Consider the following 14617-nt stretch of genomic DNA (forward strand, 5'->3'; position numbering starts at 1 on the left):
CCTGAAGAAACTTGACCTAATTAAGACAGGAAGGCGATAGAGGGGGGAATTCAGGATCAAGGAAATGTTTTAAATACGTAGGACAGATATAAAAACTGAATGAAAGCTGGAATTCAAGGGAAGTAAGTAATCAAGTATTTGACCTGTACTGAAGGCCCTGTTAAGGTTTGAGTGTATAAAACTTGTATTGCAAAAAACTGGTTGTTTGAGTTCATCCTTTTATGAACAGATCTTTCATTTTGAGTATCTACCATGTTGAGGTTGTGAAGATGAGACAGACACACTGTGCCTTCAAGAAGCCCAGGATCTAGGGATGTGGGGCGAAGGGGTTGTTCAGGGTTTGTACTTGGTAAATCACGATCTAGGAAGAATGAAAGTTGGGAAAGCAAGAAAGGGAACTACTGATCGTTCTCGGGGGTATCATAATATTCCTGGTGGCTGATAGGCATGTGATAATTACGTTTGAAGGAAAACCTCTGTCTCCCACCAGGTCCTGCTCAGTAAACGTTAAATCTCCGATATATTTTTTTTAGACTCCATTAGATACTGTCATCTCTATTAGATAACATCTAAGAACTTTTCTTTAAAAATACGATCCAATGTGTATAGGTATGACTGGTTCACTTTGCTGTACACCTGAAACTAACACAACATGGTGAGTCAGCTATCCTCCAATAAGAATTTTTAAAATAAATAAGTAAAATAAAAATATGTTCCATATATTCAATTAATGGAAGAAGATGCTCACTCTTTCAAAATACTGTGCTGCGGTTTTCAATGTATTTTTAAGGTATTTATTTGGCATCTTAAGGCACGTGGGAGAGGGAAAGAAAGAAAAGTAGTTTTAGGTTTTATTTTCCCAAATGTAGAATGTTTCTGTCTTTCATGGGCCCATCCTGTGGGATTTATAACATAAGTGTTTCTTGAATTTGATTATAATATATTCAGATAGCTTTATTCTTTGTCCGTTCGGGCTGCTATAACAAAAATAGACGGGGTGGCTTAAACAGCAGAAATTTGTTTTTCACGGTTCTGGAGGTAGAAGTCCAAAGTCAGGGTTCCAGCAGGTTCGGTGTCTAGTGAGGGCCAGTTTTCTAACAGGTGGAGAGGATGAGGGAGCTCTCTGGGGACCCATTTATGAGGGCGTTAACCCCATTCATGAGTGCCCCCCACCTTGCGATCTCATCTAATTCCAGTCACCACCCAAAGGCCTCACCTCCTAATACCGTCACACTGAGGGTTAGGATTTCAACGTAGGAGTTTTGGGGGGACACAGACATTCAGTTCATAGCACTACCCTTTGAGGTAAGAGGTAGGGAATTGTAACTGTCATTGCTAAAGAGAAGGTTCTGGTTTTTCTGACCCAGACATGAGAGGATCTGGGCAGTCTTATCAGTTTGAATGGAGGAGATCATGATGGTGTAGTATGGATAGCACATAATGTCCTAGGGTGATGTCTGCTGCATTTTAAACTTAACTAAGACAGCGTTTTCTCTGTTTACGTCAAGGTGGTGAACTTTTTGCGTGGGGACAGAACTCAGACGGCCAGCTTGGAGTTGGAAGAATATTTGACTCCGTCCCTACACCGCAGATCGTGGAGCACCTCTCAGGAGTCCCCTTGGTTCAGATTTCTGCAGGAGAAGCCCACAGCATGGCCTTATCCATGTCGGGAAACATTTACTCATGGGGAAGAAATGATTGTGGACAGCTGGGCCTGGGCCACACCGACAGTATGGAAACATATTTTCAAATTCATATTCTAAACAAATACATGTTTGTCATACAAGAGATGAATGTACCACAGACTTCCCTGGCAAAAATGATTCAGGTCCCCACTTTCATTAGCACTGATCTCCCCGGTTATCGCTCTGTCTTCAGGGCAGAATCGGTCTAAAGGACATGCACGTGCAGTGTGCAGGTCATGGCTGTAACTGAGATGTGTGTCAGGGCCAAGTGGGAAAAAGGGAAAGAGCGTCAGACTGGGGGTCAGCATACCTGGGCTGTGATTCCCACTTGAAGTTAACTAATTTCAGGGCCTACCCAAGTCACTTACTTTAGGTCTTATTTTCTTTTTCTGTAAAGTGATGAGTTTGGATGAAGTGACCTTCAAGGTACTTGTGCACCTAAATGTCTATTATTCCAATTACATTAGGACAAAAGGATACTAAAATTCTATTTAGAAACTCACCTGTCCTAGTCTCATAAGATATTCATTACATCTGTACACACACACACGAAAACACAACAATTCGCATTACTGGGCTACCTCTGCAAAGCAGATGGCAATATTTCTGATTACCCCAAACACCTTGTTAGAGATTTCAGGTGTGGCAAACTCGGCTTCTTTATTAGCTGTGGTGATGTACACGTTCCCCCCAGAGTTACCGATCAGATAACTGCATTTCTGCCTCACATGGTCCAATGCTAGTTACTCAGGAGAACCCGTAAGTCAGTGTTAGAAAAATACTCAGAGGAGGAAAGGGAATAAAGGACAGTTGAACTTATTTTTGCTGAATCTCTAAGTGCTTGGACAAGAAAATAATCGTGAAAGAGAGAAGAGGTGGTGTAAGGGAAGGACAGTGTAGTAGAGACTTTGAAAGAAAAAAAGAAGCTTTATGTTCATTAAAAGGGTAATGCTAGATGGGACTTGGAAATATCAGGTATGCTTCAATGAAGGTTAATCAGGTCAGGTTCAAAAGAGAAGAATGGGCTCTGGGAAGTGAAAGTGACACTTTCACAGGTGAGGGCCCCCAACCGTGGCCCTTTGACCACTGCCTACCTCTGCTTTTAGACCTAAAGGTACCAACACAGAGCCTTTCTTGTCAGTGTGTTAGGAGCTGTTGTGATGGGCCTAGAGGAAGTGGTCTGGGTATTTTATCAGTAGGTGGAACTCCAGTGTGAAATTCACCATTTCCTTTGGGTCACTTGAACTCTTCTTTCCCTTGCCTAGATAAAGATTCTCCTTCCCTTATTGAAATGCTGGACAATCAGAAAGTTGAATTTCTCGCTTGTGGTGGCTCTCACACTGCCCTGCTAACAAAGGTGCGTTACCCTTGTCTCTCTGACTGTAACTCCAGGAGAGCACTTCGTAGTGGAGAAAGCACTAGAACCTGGAGATGTGGGCAGCTAGCGTTTCCCAGGGAAGAAAGGTCACCACTGCCCACGTGCAGGACTGTCCTGATCACTGGGGGACTTTGCTTTGATGGTGATTTTACTGATTTTTCACTGATGCCTTTGCATCAGTGAGTGTTTACTTCTGTGTCATATTTCTCTAGAATCTGATATGAAGTTCCCTTTCTTTAGGGTGGGCTGGTGTTTACTTTTGGTGCTGGAAAGTATGGGCAACTCGGTCACAATTCAACACAGAATGAGTTAAGACCCTGTTTGGTAACTGGACTCGTTGGGAAGAGAGTGACCCAGATAGCATGTGGAAGGTAAGTTGTAAAGTGTCAATGAAAATTGGTAAGATATGCACATTAAATTTAGATAGGTAGTTTAATAAAATTTCCATCAGGTTTCTTTGATTGAAATAAAGGTATCAGACATTTTCAGATAGGTGAAGATGGTTAATTTTACATTATTAGACAATCATAATAAATATTTTACTATAGATATTTACTTTCATTGATTTTTTTTAATGTGAAAATATATTTACTTTCTGTTGGTCCTTTAGTGAAATACCTTTGTAACTGTTCGAATGCACTTTTATCTTAAAAAAAAAAGTTATCATTTATTTGGAAAAAAATGAACAAACATGAGTTAGAAAGGTTTATCCATTGATATCATCACTCCATCTCTGCATTAACCAAAGGAACATTGTCACCACTTTGGATTTTTCATAACATACATTCCTCCGAGTAGCATGTGTTACAGAAGGAGTCCTCACCTTAGAAATGTCTTACTGCAAACCAGGCAGTACCCCCACTAACACAGGAGAATTCACTGGAAAGACACAAGACTCACTGAAAGCTGCTACACTGATGGTCACTTTTATTACAAGAGGAGGATACAAGTTAGAACCAGTCAAAGGAAGAGGTGCATAATACAGAGTCTAGAAGGGGTCCAAATGAGGAGCTTCTGGTGTCCACTCCCCTTGGAGCCATGGGCCGTGTTACCTCCTCCCAGCCTGATACATGACTGAAGAATATTGCCAACCAGGGAAGCTCACCCAAGTCCAGGGTTGTTATTGGGGTTTCATTGCTTAGTCATGATTGATTGAATTATTGCCCGTGTGGTTGAACTCAGCCTCCAGCCTCTGTGTATCGAGAGGTTGGGCTTACATACAGCTGGAGGGGCTTCCATGAGCCACCTGGATAAACTATTAGGTGTGGTCTTAGGGGCGGGCCTACCATGAATAACAGAGACACTCCTATCACTTGGAAAATTCTAAGGGTTTAGACATTACCTCCCAGGAAGTGAGGACAAAAGCCAGACCTCGGAGTAAGGCCAGATTCTTTCCTTATACATCTGTATAGTAGGAGAGGCCATCAGGCAAATCAGTAAGAAAATCAGCATGATAAAGGTCTTTGGGAGCTCAGGGAGGATCACCTAATGCTGTCTTCTAGGATGGGGAGGGGAGGGACTCAGAGATGGCTTCCAGAAGGTGGTGACTCAAGCCAAGGCCTGAAGAAGGCGTAGAAGGCAAGAGGTGGTGCTTGTTCTGACGAAGGGAACGTCCTTTGCCAGGGTGCAGCATCATGGCCTTCGGCACGCTTAGGGGTTCCACGATCATCTCAGCCACCCATGAGTGGTTTCTTAGTTTCTGGGTGGCTCATGTCATCCACTGGAAGTTGCTTAGCTGTTTCTCTGACTGAGTGGCACAAGCTCTTCAGTTTACCGGATGACTGCGTACTCTAATCATTGTGGATGATTGAGGATTGACCATATGTGCTTTCATTTAATAGGCAGCACACACTGGCCTATGTTTCTGATTTGGGGAAGGTCTTTTCTTTTGGTTCTGGAAAAGAAGGACAACTGGGGAACGGTGGAACACATAATCAGCTGATACCATGTCCCATGAAATTGTCATCAAAGCAAGAACTCACATTTGGTAAGTTCTTCAGGAGCACAGGATTCGGCATGAATACCTTGGTTGAGAAACTGATTGTTCTAAGTGTGTAATGTGGGCAAGAAAAGAAATGTCTGACTGTGAAGGGAGGTTTTCTAAACATTGCTTTCATTCGTTTACTTGTAACCAGCGTAACACAGCCAATCTAATTTATCAAGTGGAAATAACCATTAGTTTTCCCTTAGCCCTTCAGGTTAAGATTAATGTGGATTTAAAACGATACAACATAAAATAGACTATATGGGTTCAGAGGCCTATGCGGCCTCTGATTCCAGTTTTCAAGGGACCTATTAATTCCATAGTGATTGTTCTTCTTACCTGATTAAATTGACTCATAATCATATAAAACCCTCAGAATGATGAGCAGCTGACATATGCCAGGCAATGTAAACTGTGCCTAGCTCACCGGCCCTTAAACAGTTCCAGGAGATGTGTACTCTCAGTCGTCTTCTGCTGGAGGGTGCAGAGACTTGGAGGGCAGAAGGTTAGCCCGGGAAGGGTTGTGGCTGGACACGTGAACTGTGCCCTGTGTAACTTCAGAGCCTTCGCTCTGAAACGTTCCACTGTAGAAGTGCCTCGGAGCCCTTGGGTCACTTGTTTCTGAAAGCTTAGTGGTGACCGGAAGTACCAGAATTCTCTCAGTTCTTCTGGGGAAATGAACAGTCGGGTTACTTCCTTAAGCAGATCAAGTATTATATCTGATTTCTTATAACCACTTGCATAGGCTTTTGAAGTACTTACATCCTTCACAGCCAGTAGTCGTTGATTAAATCTTGAGTTGTAGAATAATAAATAGGGTTTTTAGTAAGAGGCGCTGAATTAAACCAGGGAACAGCTAACTAGTCAAGTATTTGTTTGACTGTGTTGTATATATAAGCATTTATGTTAATTATGTGTGTTAAACCGATAGCACGTTGCCGACCTTGCGAATCATCTATGTTTGCTAACTAGACTTTACTCTGAAGTAGATGTGTATTTCTGCTTTATCGGTAGGAAATGTACTGAGTCTTTGTCTGTCAGAAAGGTAAAAGGACTCAGTTTAAGAAGAATCTAAAATTATTTAGGCTGAATGTGTATATTTGTATCAGATGAGTTTCTAAACTCTTATTTTTTGTAAATCCCTTTCAGAAAGCCATACCTCAGAAAAGGAGTTAATAATGATTGCTGGAGGAGATCAAAGCATTTTGCTTTGGGTGGAAAAAGAGGTAAATAAAAATAGATCTCTAGAAGTTTTATAACTTGGTATTTTAAGCAAAACAGAAGGTTCTAGAACCTAGATTTGGTGAATTCCAAAATCATCAGGTTACTAGGCTGAGTTTGGGGAATGGTTAGACGTTATCGATCCTTTATTGTCTAAACTACATACGTATTTACTCACAAAAGTCAGCAGATATGCCCTTAGTGTATGTCAAATACGTGTGATTTCCTTAGACTCTGCTTACCTTTCGGGAGGCTCCTTGCCAAGAGCATCTTGGTCAGGGTGCTCGTGAACCAACAGGTTGATATTCTGAAGTGACTTTGCCAGCCAATACTAAAAAAGACCCGAGGTTTATAGTCTTATGAATAATCAGTCCGTAACCTCCATATCCTACTCCACCAAGGCAACTGAGTTCCTGCTACTTCTATACCCAGTCCTTTTAGGACCTCTCCACTCAAAGCTGTCTGATGTTCAGTTTAATCTGATCATACCCGTATAAAGTGTTCAGTGTTGGGGCATTCAGAGAAACTTACTTTGGATCTAAGCACCCTTGGACAAGAAATTGGCAACCAGACAAATGATGGATTGTTCCTCGGTAGAATCTTACTGTATGATTTTTGCAGAGCTATGTTATCCATGCTTAGTATTACTCTCTATCCCTAGAACGTGCCTAAGAGTTGGATGCCTATTTCTGTGGTGTCTAAGTTACTGTATTTTACTATTTTGTTTGTTTACAGAATCCCTATGTTAATCTGAGGAGGAGAATTCCTACCTTGAATGAAGGCACTGTAAAGAGATGGATTGCTGATGTGGGTACTAAACAGTGGCAGAATACAAAAAGGTGCACTCTGAGTGTCTGTCTGCTCATATAGCTCTCTAAAGCAGTGTTTCCCCAACTGGTTCTGCACAATACAGAGATGTGAGATTTTGTGGTCCACTAGTGGTCCATTAGTCAGAGATCTGCAGAGAAACAGAACCAATAGGGTGTGTTTGAGGGTGGTGGGGAGAGATTTTAAGGAATTGGCTTATGCAGTTGTAGGGGATGGCAAGTACACAATCTCTGAGGCAGGACAGCAGGCTGGAGACCCAGGGAAGAGTTGATATTGCAGCTTGAGTCTCAAGGCAGTCTGGAGGCAGAATTCCCTCTTCCTCTGGAGACCTTAGACTTTTTCTCTTAAGGCCTTCAACTGATTGGATGAGGCCCACCCACATTATGGAGGGTAATCTGCTTTTCTCACAGTCTTCTGATTTGAATGTTAATCTCATCTAAAAAATACCTTCATAGCAACATCTAGATTGGTGTGTGATCAAATCTCTGGGTACCATGGCCTAGCCAAGTTGACACATACAATTTAGCATGTAAGCTCCATGGGGTCGTCTTTCTTTATTGCAGGACTTCTCTGGGCCTTTGATATGTTTAATTGTGATACTGAGCAGGAAATATAGTCTACAGTTTCTCAACCCTCGTTGACTTTAGAGCCTCTTGTTTGTTGAGCTGTTATTCACAGCTGAACAGCTTAGGCAACCTTACTCTCAATGATAGAACTCCTACCGTCTGTACAAATTATACTCATTTATACAGGCATTTCCTTTTAGAGACATTTTTAGGTATGGCTTCCTAATTCTGGAAAGTAGTTATACCAAATAGCTGCATCGGGCAGAGCACAAATGGTCAAGAGCTATTGGTGCAGGTACTTCTATGACACAACTGAACATACATCCCCACCTTTCATTTCTGGTAATTTCTTTTGTTTCTACTCCAGTGGAATAGAAATAAGTAGGGCTTGGAAAGCTGGGTGGGTTGGGAGTGTTTTATTTGTCCAAGAAGATATCCTAGGTCAAGCCTTATCCTCTTCCCCTCTGGCTTCTCTGAGTACATATCTTTTTATTTCCCATGTTTGCCTCTGAAACTTTGAGATTTCGCAAATGAGACTTTCAGATGCCCATGGCCATATGCAGATAAATTGGAGATGGAGGGAGGAGTTTGAAGGACAATTTATCATGTCTCCTGCTACAAGGAGGCATATTCTGATTTGTTTTAACCACCATCTTATTCCTAATATAGGGAAATCAGAGAGATATTTTCATCTCCTGCATGTCTGGCTGGAAGTTTTTTAAGGGAAAGGTAATATATATAATAACTTTAAAATTCTGTTGAAAACACTATGTATAGATAGCATGGTGACTATGTTAATAATACTGTATTGTATGTTTGAAAGTTGCTGAGAGAATAGATCTTACAAGTTCTCATCACAAGAAAAAAAATGTGTAAGTGTGTGTGGTGATGAATATTAACTAGACTTGTGATCATTTCACAGTATATGCTATACATATATCAGTGCATTATGTTGTACACACCTGAAACTAATATAATAAACTGTGATAGATGGTAAAGAAAATGGTTTGAGGGTAAAATAATTATGTATGTCTTTATCTCTTTTTAAAAAGTACCTTTTTTTTCCTACAAAAGCACATATATGCTTGCTGTAGAAAATGTCAAAAAAAAAGACATGAAACAAAAGGAAAATGGAAATCAGCCAAAATTCACCACTTAAGCGTAATAGCTAGTGTTTGTATAAATATTTTTTATGCAAATCTGTAGTTTTACAAAAAAGGGGATTATATTGTTTTATACATTTCTTCACACTGAATACATTTGCCCATTTTTCCATTTTATTCCATTTTTATATTATTCAGTATTTCCCCATAGCATCATTTTAATGGTTGCATGGTATTCCATGGGAAGGGCGTACCTTAATTTATTTACTTCCTTATTACTAGATACTAAGGCTTCTTTGAATTTTTAAGCATTATGAAAGAATGACTTTATACTTCTTTTCCTAAATATTGGTATAATATTTATTTAAAAGAACTTTTTCTGTTTTCAGACACTAAATATATGTATTATTTCACAAAGAATGGGTCTATTTTTAGACAATATATTCAGTCCAGTATAAATGTAATTCTTGAGTTAAGATAGACATTTCATTAGTAATTTTCTCTTTGATTACTAAAAATTTACTGCTCTGAAACCCCTTTTTTGGTCCCTGCTTGTAGTTCATGTAACTGGAAAACAAGAAATACCTTTACCTTTTTCCTGTGGCTATTTTTTTTTTTGTACTGGAAAATAAATATTTATTGATTACTCATTTAAGATAAGACAGTATCTGATGTAAAGTCCGATAGCGTACGTATAGTTAATGCAGCCTTGATATTTTTTGACATTTCAGAAATAATCACATTTTGTCAACTATATTTTCAATTGTGTTTGTATTCAGTCAAATTTTTATAGTTATTGAAAAGGTGGGAAAAAAGTAATTTTATTAAAATGAAGCAAGCTTGAGAAGAAACTTTTCATCTGGATAAATAATCTAATAAAATATTTAATTTTGAAGTGTCCGTTTTCATTTACTTATTCATCCATTTTTCATTTACCTTCCTTCCACAGAATAGCTGAAGAAACAATGTCTCTTCAATTGGACTTAAATGCAGCAAGGGATACCTTTAAGGAGTTAACCCAAAAGGACTGGATTACTAACACGGTGGTATTCTTCAGATTGTTACTTGGAAAAAGAGAATACACTGGAACATTTTTATAAGAGCTCAAAATTTCAGAAGAAATATCTTGTTTTCAGATACTCTTTGAGACCCTGTGGCATATACAGATTAAGTTAAACTCAGCTACCATTCAGGAGTTTCCCCACTTAGGGTGAAATAGCTGGTAGAGGAGGCACTTAGGTTACGAATAATCTAACTGGTTCATCGGTGCCCACACACACATACACGTGTATGTACAGGCACTCCCCTAGAGGGAATGTTTTCAATTTAGGGCTTTAGGAAGATGATTAAAATATTTGTGAGACTGGTACACTAGAATAAGAACAACATTTTATTTGCAGTTATTTTAAACATAAGTATAGAAACGAAAACACTTTTTCTGATATGAATGTCCCCCTCACCAAGGACTGCCTGGTCTGCACTTCCTTTTCTGTAGGTTCTAGAGTATTCTTGTTCTTTCTGGGATTGTTGCTTCTTCGTTTCAGCACTGTTACTAATATCTTTAGGCTTCCCTCTTGGGGATGCTTCAGGCATGCTTCCTTTATGAATGTAGCCTTTCCTAATGTAGCTTTTATTAATTTATTTCCCTGTTCTACTGTACTGATTGATCTAGGGGTGGTACTGTCTGTGTTCTCTCAACCTGTTTCTTTCTGGGTCTCTGGCTCGTTTTTGCGCGCGCTCTCTCTCCCTCCCTCCCTCCCTCCTCCTCCTTCACTTCTCTTGGCTCCCCCCACCCCCATCTGGTCTTTCCTTCTGCTTCTGTGGCTCTTATTCTTTCCCTCTCTCTGTCTCGTGCTTGTTCTCTTCCTGCTCTCAGCTCCCTCACCTGGTCTCTTGCTCTGTCACACTCAGCATTCTGTATCTTAGCCTCAGGGTCTCTCTCGCGCACTCTTTTCTCAAGGGAAGATGGAAAATTTAACTATGTTAACTTTGGCAGAACCGTTGCCCAATGAGGAGTCTGATGTAAAATGGATCCCTAATTATGCACCTTTATCAGGACTCTGCAGCAGTTAGTAGAAAGATCACCAAGAATAGAAAGCCATGTCTGCATCTGTGAAGGAAAGAGGTGGGACCAGTTCATCACTAAGGCTAATTATACCTTAGTTGTGCCAGAACAGTATCATATACAGTGCAAGCAACATAATCATAGAGCAGTCTCCCAGTGGTTCAGATGGGACAGTTGGATCAGAAGACCTGTAATGTTTCTGTTTTGAGATTTCTGTGACATGGACTCACAGACTTGGCCTTCCTTCATTTATTCAGCAAATATTTGAATACTGCTATGCGTAGGGAACTGTGGTGAGACCCCTGTCTTTAGAGGCTCCTGGTTTACTGAAGGAGACGGATACCTATGTGCAGGTGTCAGTTGTCTTCCCTAGTTCCAGCTTAGAACATACTGGATGTTTAATAAATATTTTTAGATGAATGAATTGATTCATTACCTGGGCAGTGAACGGTCAGCTCTGTTTAGAGTTCTCAAAACAAGGTGCCCAGGGGGAGGGGAGTTTACCGGGTACCTACAGGGGAAGGACATCCCAGGCAGTCAGGAAGGTGTGCACCAAGGCACAAGATGTGAAACAGTATAACTGGCTTGAGAGCGGTACGGTGGTTCTAAAGGGCTGGGAGGTTTGGGGTTGTGGATGGTGAAGAGCCCAGAGGAAGGAGGGGGGCACGTGCAGCCGTCAGTTGTACATATGACTCTGAAGACTGAACCTCGTGGTGGGAGCCCAATAGAATGTTTTGATGTGAAAATAGATAATTGTAAGATTTTGTCCATTTAGCTAGTATCTCATAATTTAGTGATTGGGTTTGAGCTTTGGAGTCAGAAAGATCCAGGAGAGATTCTCACTTAGCTCTGTGACCTGACCCTCAGCAGGTTAATTTCCCTAACATGAGGAGTTCTCGTTTATGAATCGGGGTTAATAATAGCATCTATGTTACAGAGAAACGACAAGGATAAATGAACTTATATATGTGAATTACTTAGCACAGTCTCTGACAAATAATAAGAACCCTGTAAACACTAGATTATCTTCTTAACGGGCTTTTAGGCAAATTATTACCATTATCTGAGCCCACGGAACACATAAACGTTCAGAATTCCATTTGAATTTTTCTTCAACACGTGCATTCTGAATTGGGGAAACTAAGAAGATTGGAAGGGCTAGAAACTAGAGTTTGGTGGAGAGAGTTTGTGATGAGACAGGTGATTCTGTGAGAAGGTAACAGGAAACCATGCGGATTTTCGTTGTTTTTGTTTGTTTTTTATTTTTGTTTTGCTTTGGGAGATTCTGACACATCCTCTTTAAAAAATGAGGTGTGCTAGTGGAACTGGAGGGAAGAATGTGGACCATCATTGGGAGGGCTGCCTTTTAGTTCTGACTCCATCCAATATAATCTCGCACATGTGATTTCTTCTTGATCTCCTTCATGAGCCCCAACAATTGGACGGAGAGGATACTTGTCACACGTTTACACACCTAGGTATCGGGGAAGCTAGATGAGATGGGTTGTGAACATGGCTTTTAGAGAGACCAAGTGATGGCTCCAATTTCATGGTGGGATGAAACTCCGGGTTCCACACTTTATTTTATTACAGTAATTGCTGTGTTCTGAATGTCTTTTCCTGGATCCTTTTTGGCCACAGATAACCACATGTCTCAGGGATACTCTGTTGAAAAATCTTCCATTTCATTCTCCACATCAAGAAGCTTTAGGAGTTTTCTTCCTTCTCCCAGAATGCCCTGTGATGCATGATTATAACAACTGGGAGAGCCTGGTGGTCCCTTTTGCAGAGGTTCTTTATAAAATGCGTGGCCAGTCGTCGGAGGTTCTGGGTAAGATTGATGGTTTACGTTTGAAAATACGTGACTGTCTTCTCAATGGAAACACATGCCTCGTGGAGTTACGGCAAAACTTAGGTGATTGTGAACACATTCGTGGTTTTTAGTTCCTAGTCTTAGCATATTCTAACGTGCTGCAATAATTACTGTGTTCGTCCAAGATGGATTGTTCTAGTCCCTCTTCAGCGTTCTTGTAATGACACCTGTGTGGCTTGGTCATGAGGTCCTTTGCCCCCTACCTTTCATCATGAAGAACTTCATACACAGACGTTGAAAGACTAGTACACTGAATCCCAGATGCTCTCTACCTGAGAGTCAACAGCAGTTAACATGTTGCCGTGTGTGTACGGGTTACATTTGATGTACAGATTACATTTTATTTTTGCCGAACTATTTGGAAGTGAGTTGGAGCTATCAGGACATTTTACCCGTAATATTCAGCATACATCTCCTAAGGATATGGAATCCTGTATTACCTCAACATTGTTACCACAGCTAATAAGATTAGCCGTGATTCCATCATATTACCTCACATCTAGGCCATATTCAGATTTCTGCACTTGTCCCGAAAAGTATTGTACAGGCTTTTTTTTTTTGTTTAAAGAGCGTGCGTCAGTAGTCCTGTTCAGTGTCTCACATCTAGATTTGTCTGATTGTTTCCTCCTGTCCCTGTATTTCCAGTACACTGGAAATGAGGTCTAGGGGCTTGATTTTATTCTAATGAGGTTTTTGATACAAATAGCGTATTCAGCCCAAGAAGGTCCATTCTTTCTTACGTTTTGTCACGTTGTAAGCGATGAAAAGCTGGTTTAAAGCATTTTTCTTTTATACAATGCGGAAAGATGGTTTTTAAGAGTTAAAAACTCGTGCTGAGAGGGCAAAATAGAGTCGTGTAATCACAAATAGTTCTCAATCTGGTTTTTAATACTGTATGCTATTTCCTCTGGGCAAAAAATGTGACTGATTAATTTTGTCTAGTTATTTTTTTTCCCCCCAACAAATTAATTAGATCAGATTTGTGGCTCTCTTACTGTCAAGGCATTTTTTTGAGAACATTAAATTCTACACTTTGAATTCCAATTGTATTTACTGAAAAAATTATTACAAATGTGTCTTTATAACTACAATATATATGAAAATATTCTACCAGTTTCAGAAAATATTATTACAAATGTGTCTTTATAACTACAATATATATGAAAATATTCTACCAGTTTCAGAAAATATTGACTACTTTTTACCTTTAAGAATCCAAGAAATATTACATGCTGACAGTTACTTACCTTCGTATCCCTCAGAGGAATATTGGGCATCTCTGCAAGAATCTGCTTTCATCAGACTGGTGCAGATGTTTAAAACAGCCGTCATTGCTCAACTGCATTATTGGGCTGGAACTACTGAGAATAACTATCACATTAAAACTCTCCTAGAAATGTTGAAAAAGCTGCACAGGGTACGTGCTGGTTTAGAAACCCAGATATCTTTATTTTGCAATAAAAATTCCCTTGGTTTCACCTGGCTTGAAACTTAAGCAGACTCTTACGAAACATGAGGTTGGTACTGTTATTTTTAAAATGCTGTTTTTTGTGAATTAAGTCATGCATATAAAGGAGTGTGTCTAGTATCTGTATACAGTTTAAAGAAAAGTCGTAAAACAGACATCAGTGTAACTACCACCCATGTTAAAAAAGAAAACATTTCTAGTGCTTTAGAGATGCCTGTGTGTCTCTCAGATTATACACCCTCACCTCGCGGAGGTAGCCAGGATCCTGGATTTTCAGTTAACCATTCACTTACGCTTCTTTATTTTTTTATAACCGTAAGTATCTCTTGACACTATGCTGTTTCCAAAATTTCATGTGAATCAAATACATGCTGCTTACATGTTTTGTTTTTTTAGACTCATCCAGATTAATACTTAGGTCTGTACTTCATTTTCACTTCTGTATC

At 40.0% G+C, this 14617-nt stretch overlaps 1 protein-coding gene across 2 annotated transcripts in view; it reads left to right on the forward strand.

Moving 5' to 3' along the window:
- HERC5 (HECT and RLD domain containing E3 ubiquitin protein ligase 5) overlaps window positions 1–14617 on the forward strand; it is a 41665-nt gene that overhangs the window by 4338 nt on the left and 22710 nt on the right. For both annotated transcript variants that reach the window (XM_065877135.1, XM_065877134.1), the window contains exons 4-13: window positions 1509–1730; window positions 2951–3042; window positions 3304–3434; window positions 4905–5050; window positions 6197–6273; window positions 7004–7107; window positions 8332–8391; window positions 9715–9808; window positions 12472–12661; window positions 13966–14120. In XM_065877135.1, the coding sequence (XP_065733207.1) occupies window positions 1509–1730; window positions 2951–3042; window positions 3304–3434; window positions 4905–5050; window positions 6197–6273; window positions 7004–7107; window positions 8332–8391; window positions 9715–9808; window positions 12472–12661; window positions 13966–14120 (1271 nt within the window). The remainder of the gene's footprint in view (window positions 1–1508; window positions 1731–2950; window positions 3043–3303; window positions 3435–4904; window positions 5051–6196; window positions 6274–7003; window positions 7108–8331; window positions 8392–9714; window positions 9809–12471; window positions 12662–13965; window positions 14121–14617) is intronic.

The sequence above is a fragment of the Phocoena phocoena genome, chromosome 5 (genome assembly GCF_963924675.1).
Source record: "Phocoena phocoena chromosome 5, mPhoPho1.1, whole genome shotgun sequence".
In the NCBI taxonomy this organism is placed as follows: domain Eukaryota; kingdom Metazoa; phylum Chordata; class Mammalia; order Artiodactyla; family Phocoenidae; genus Phocoena; species Phocoena phocoena.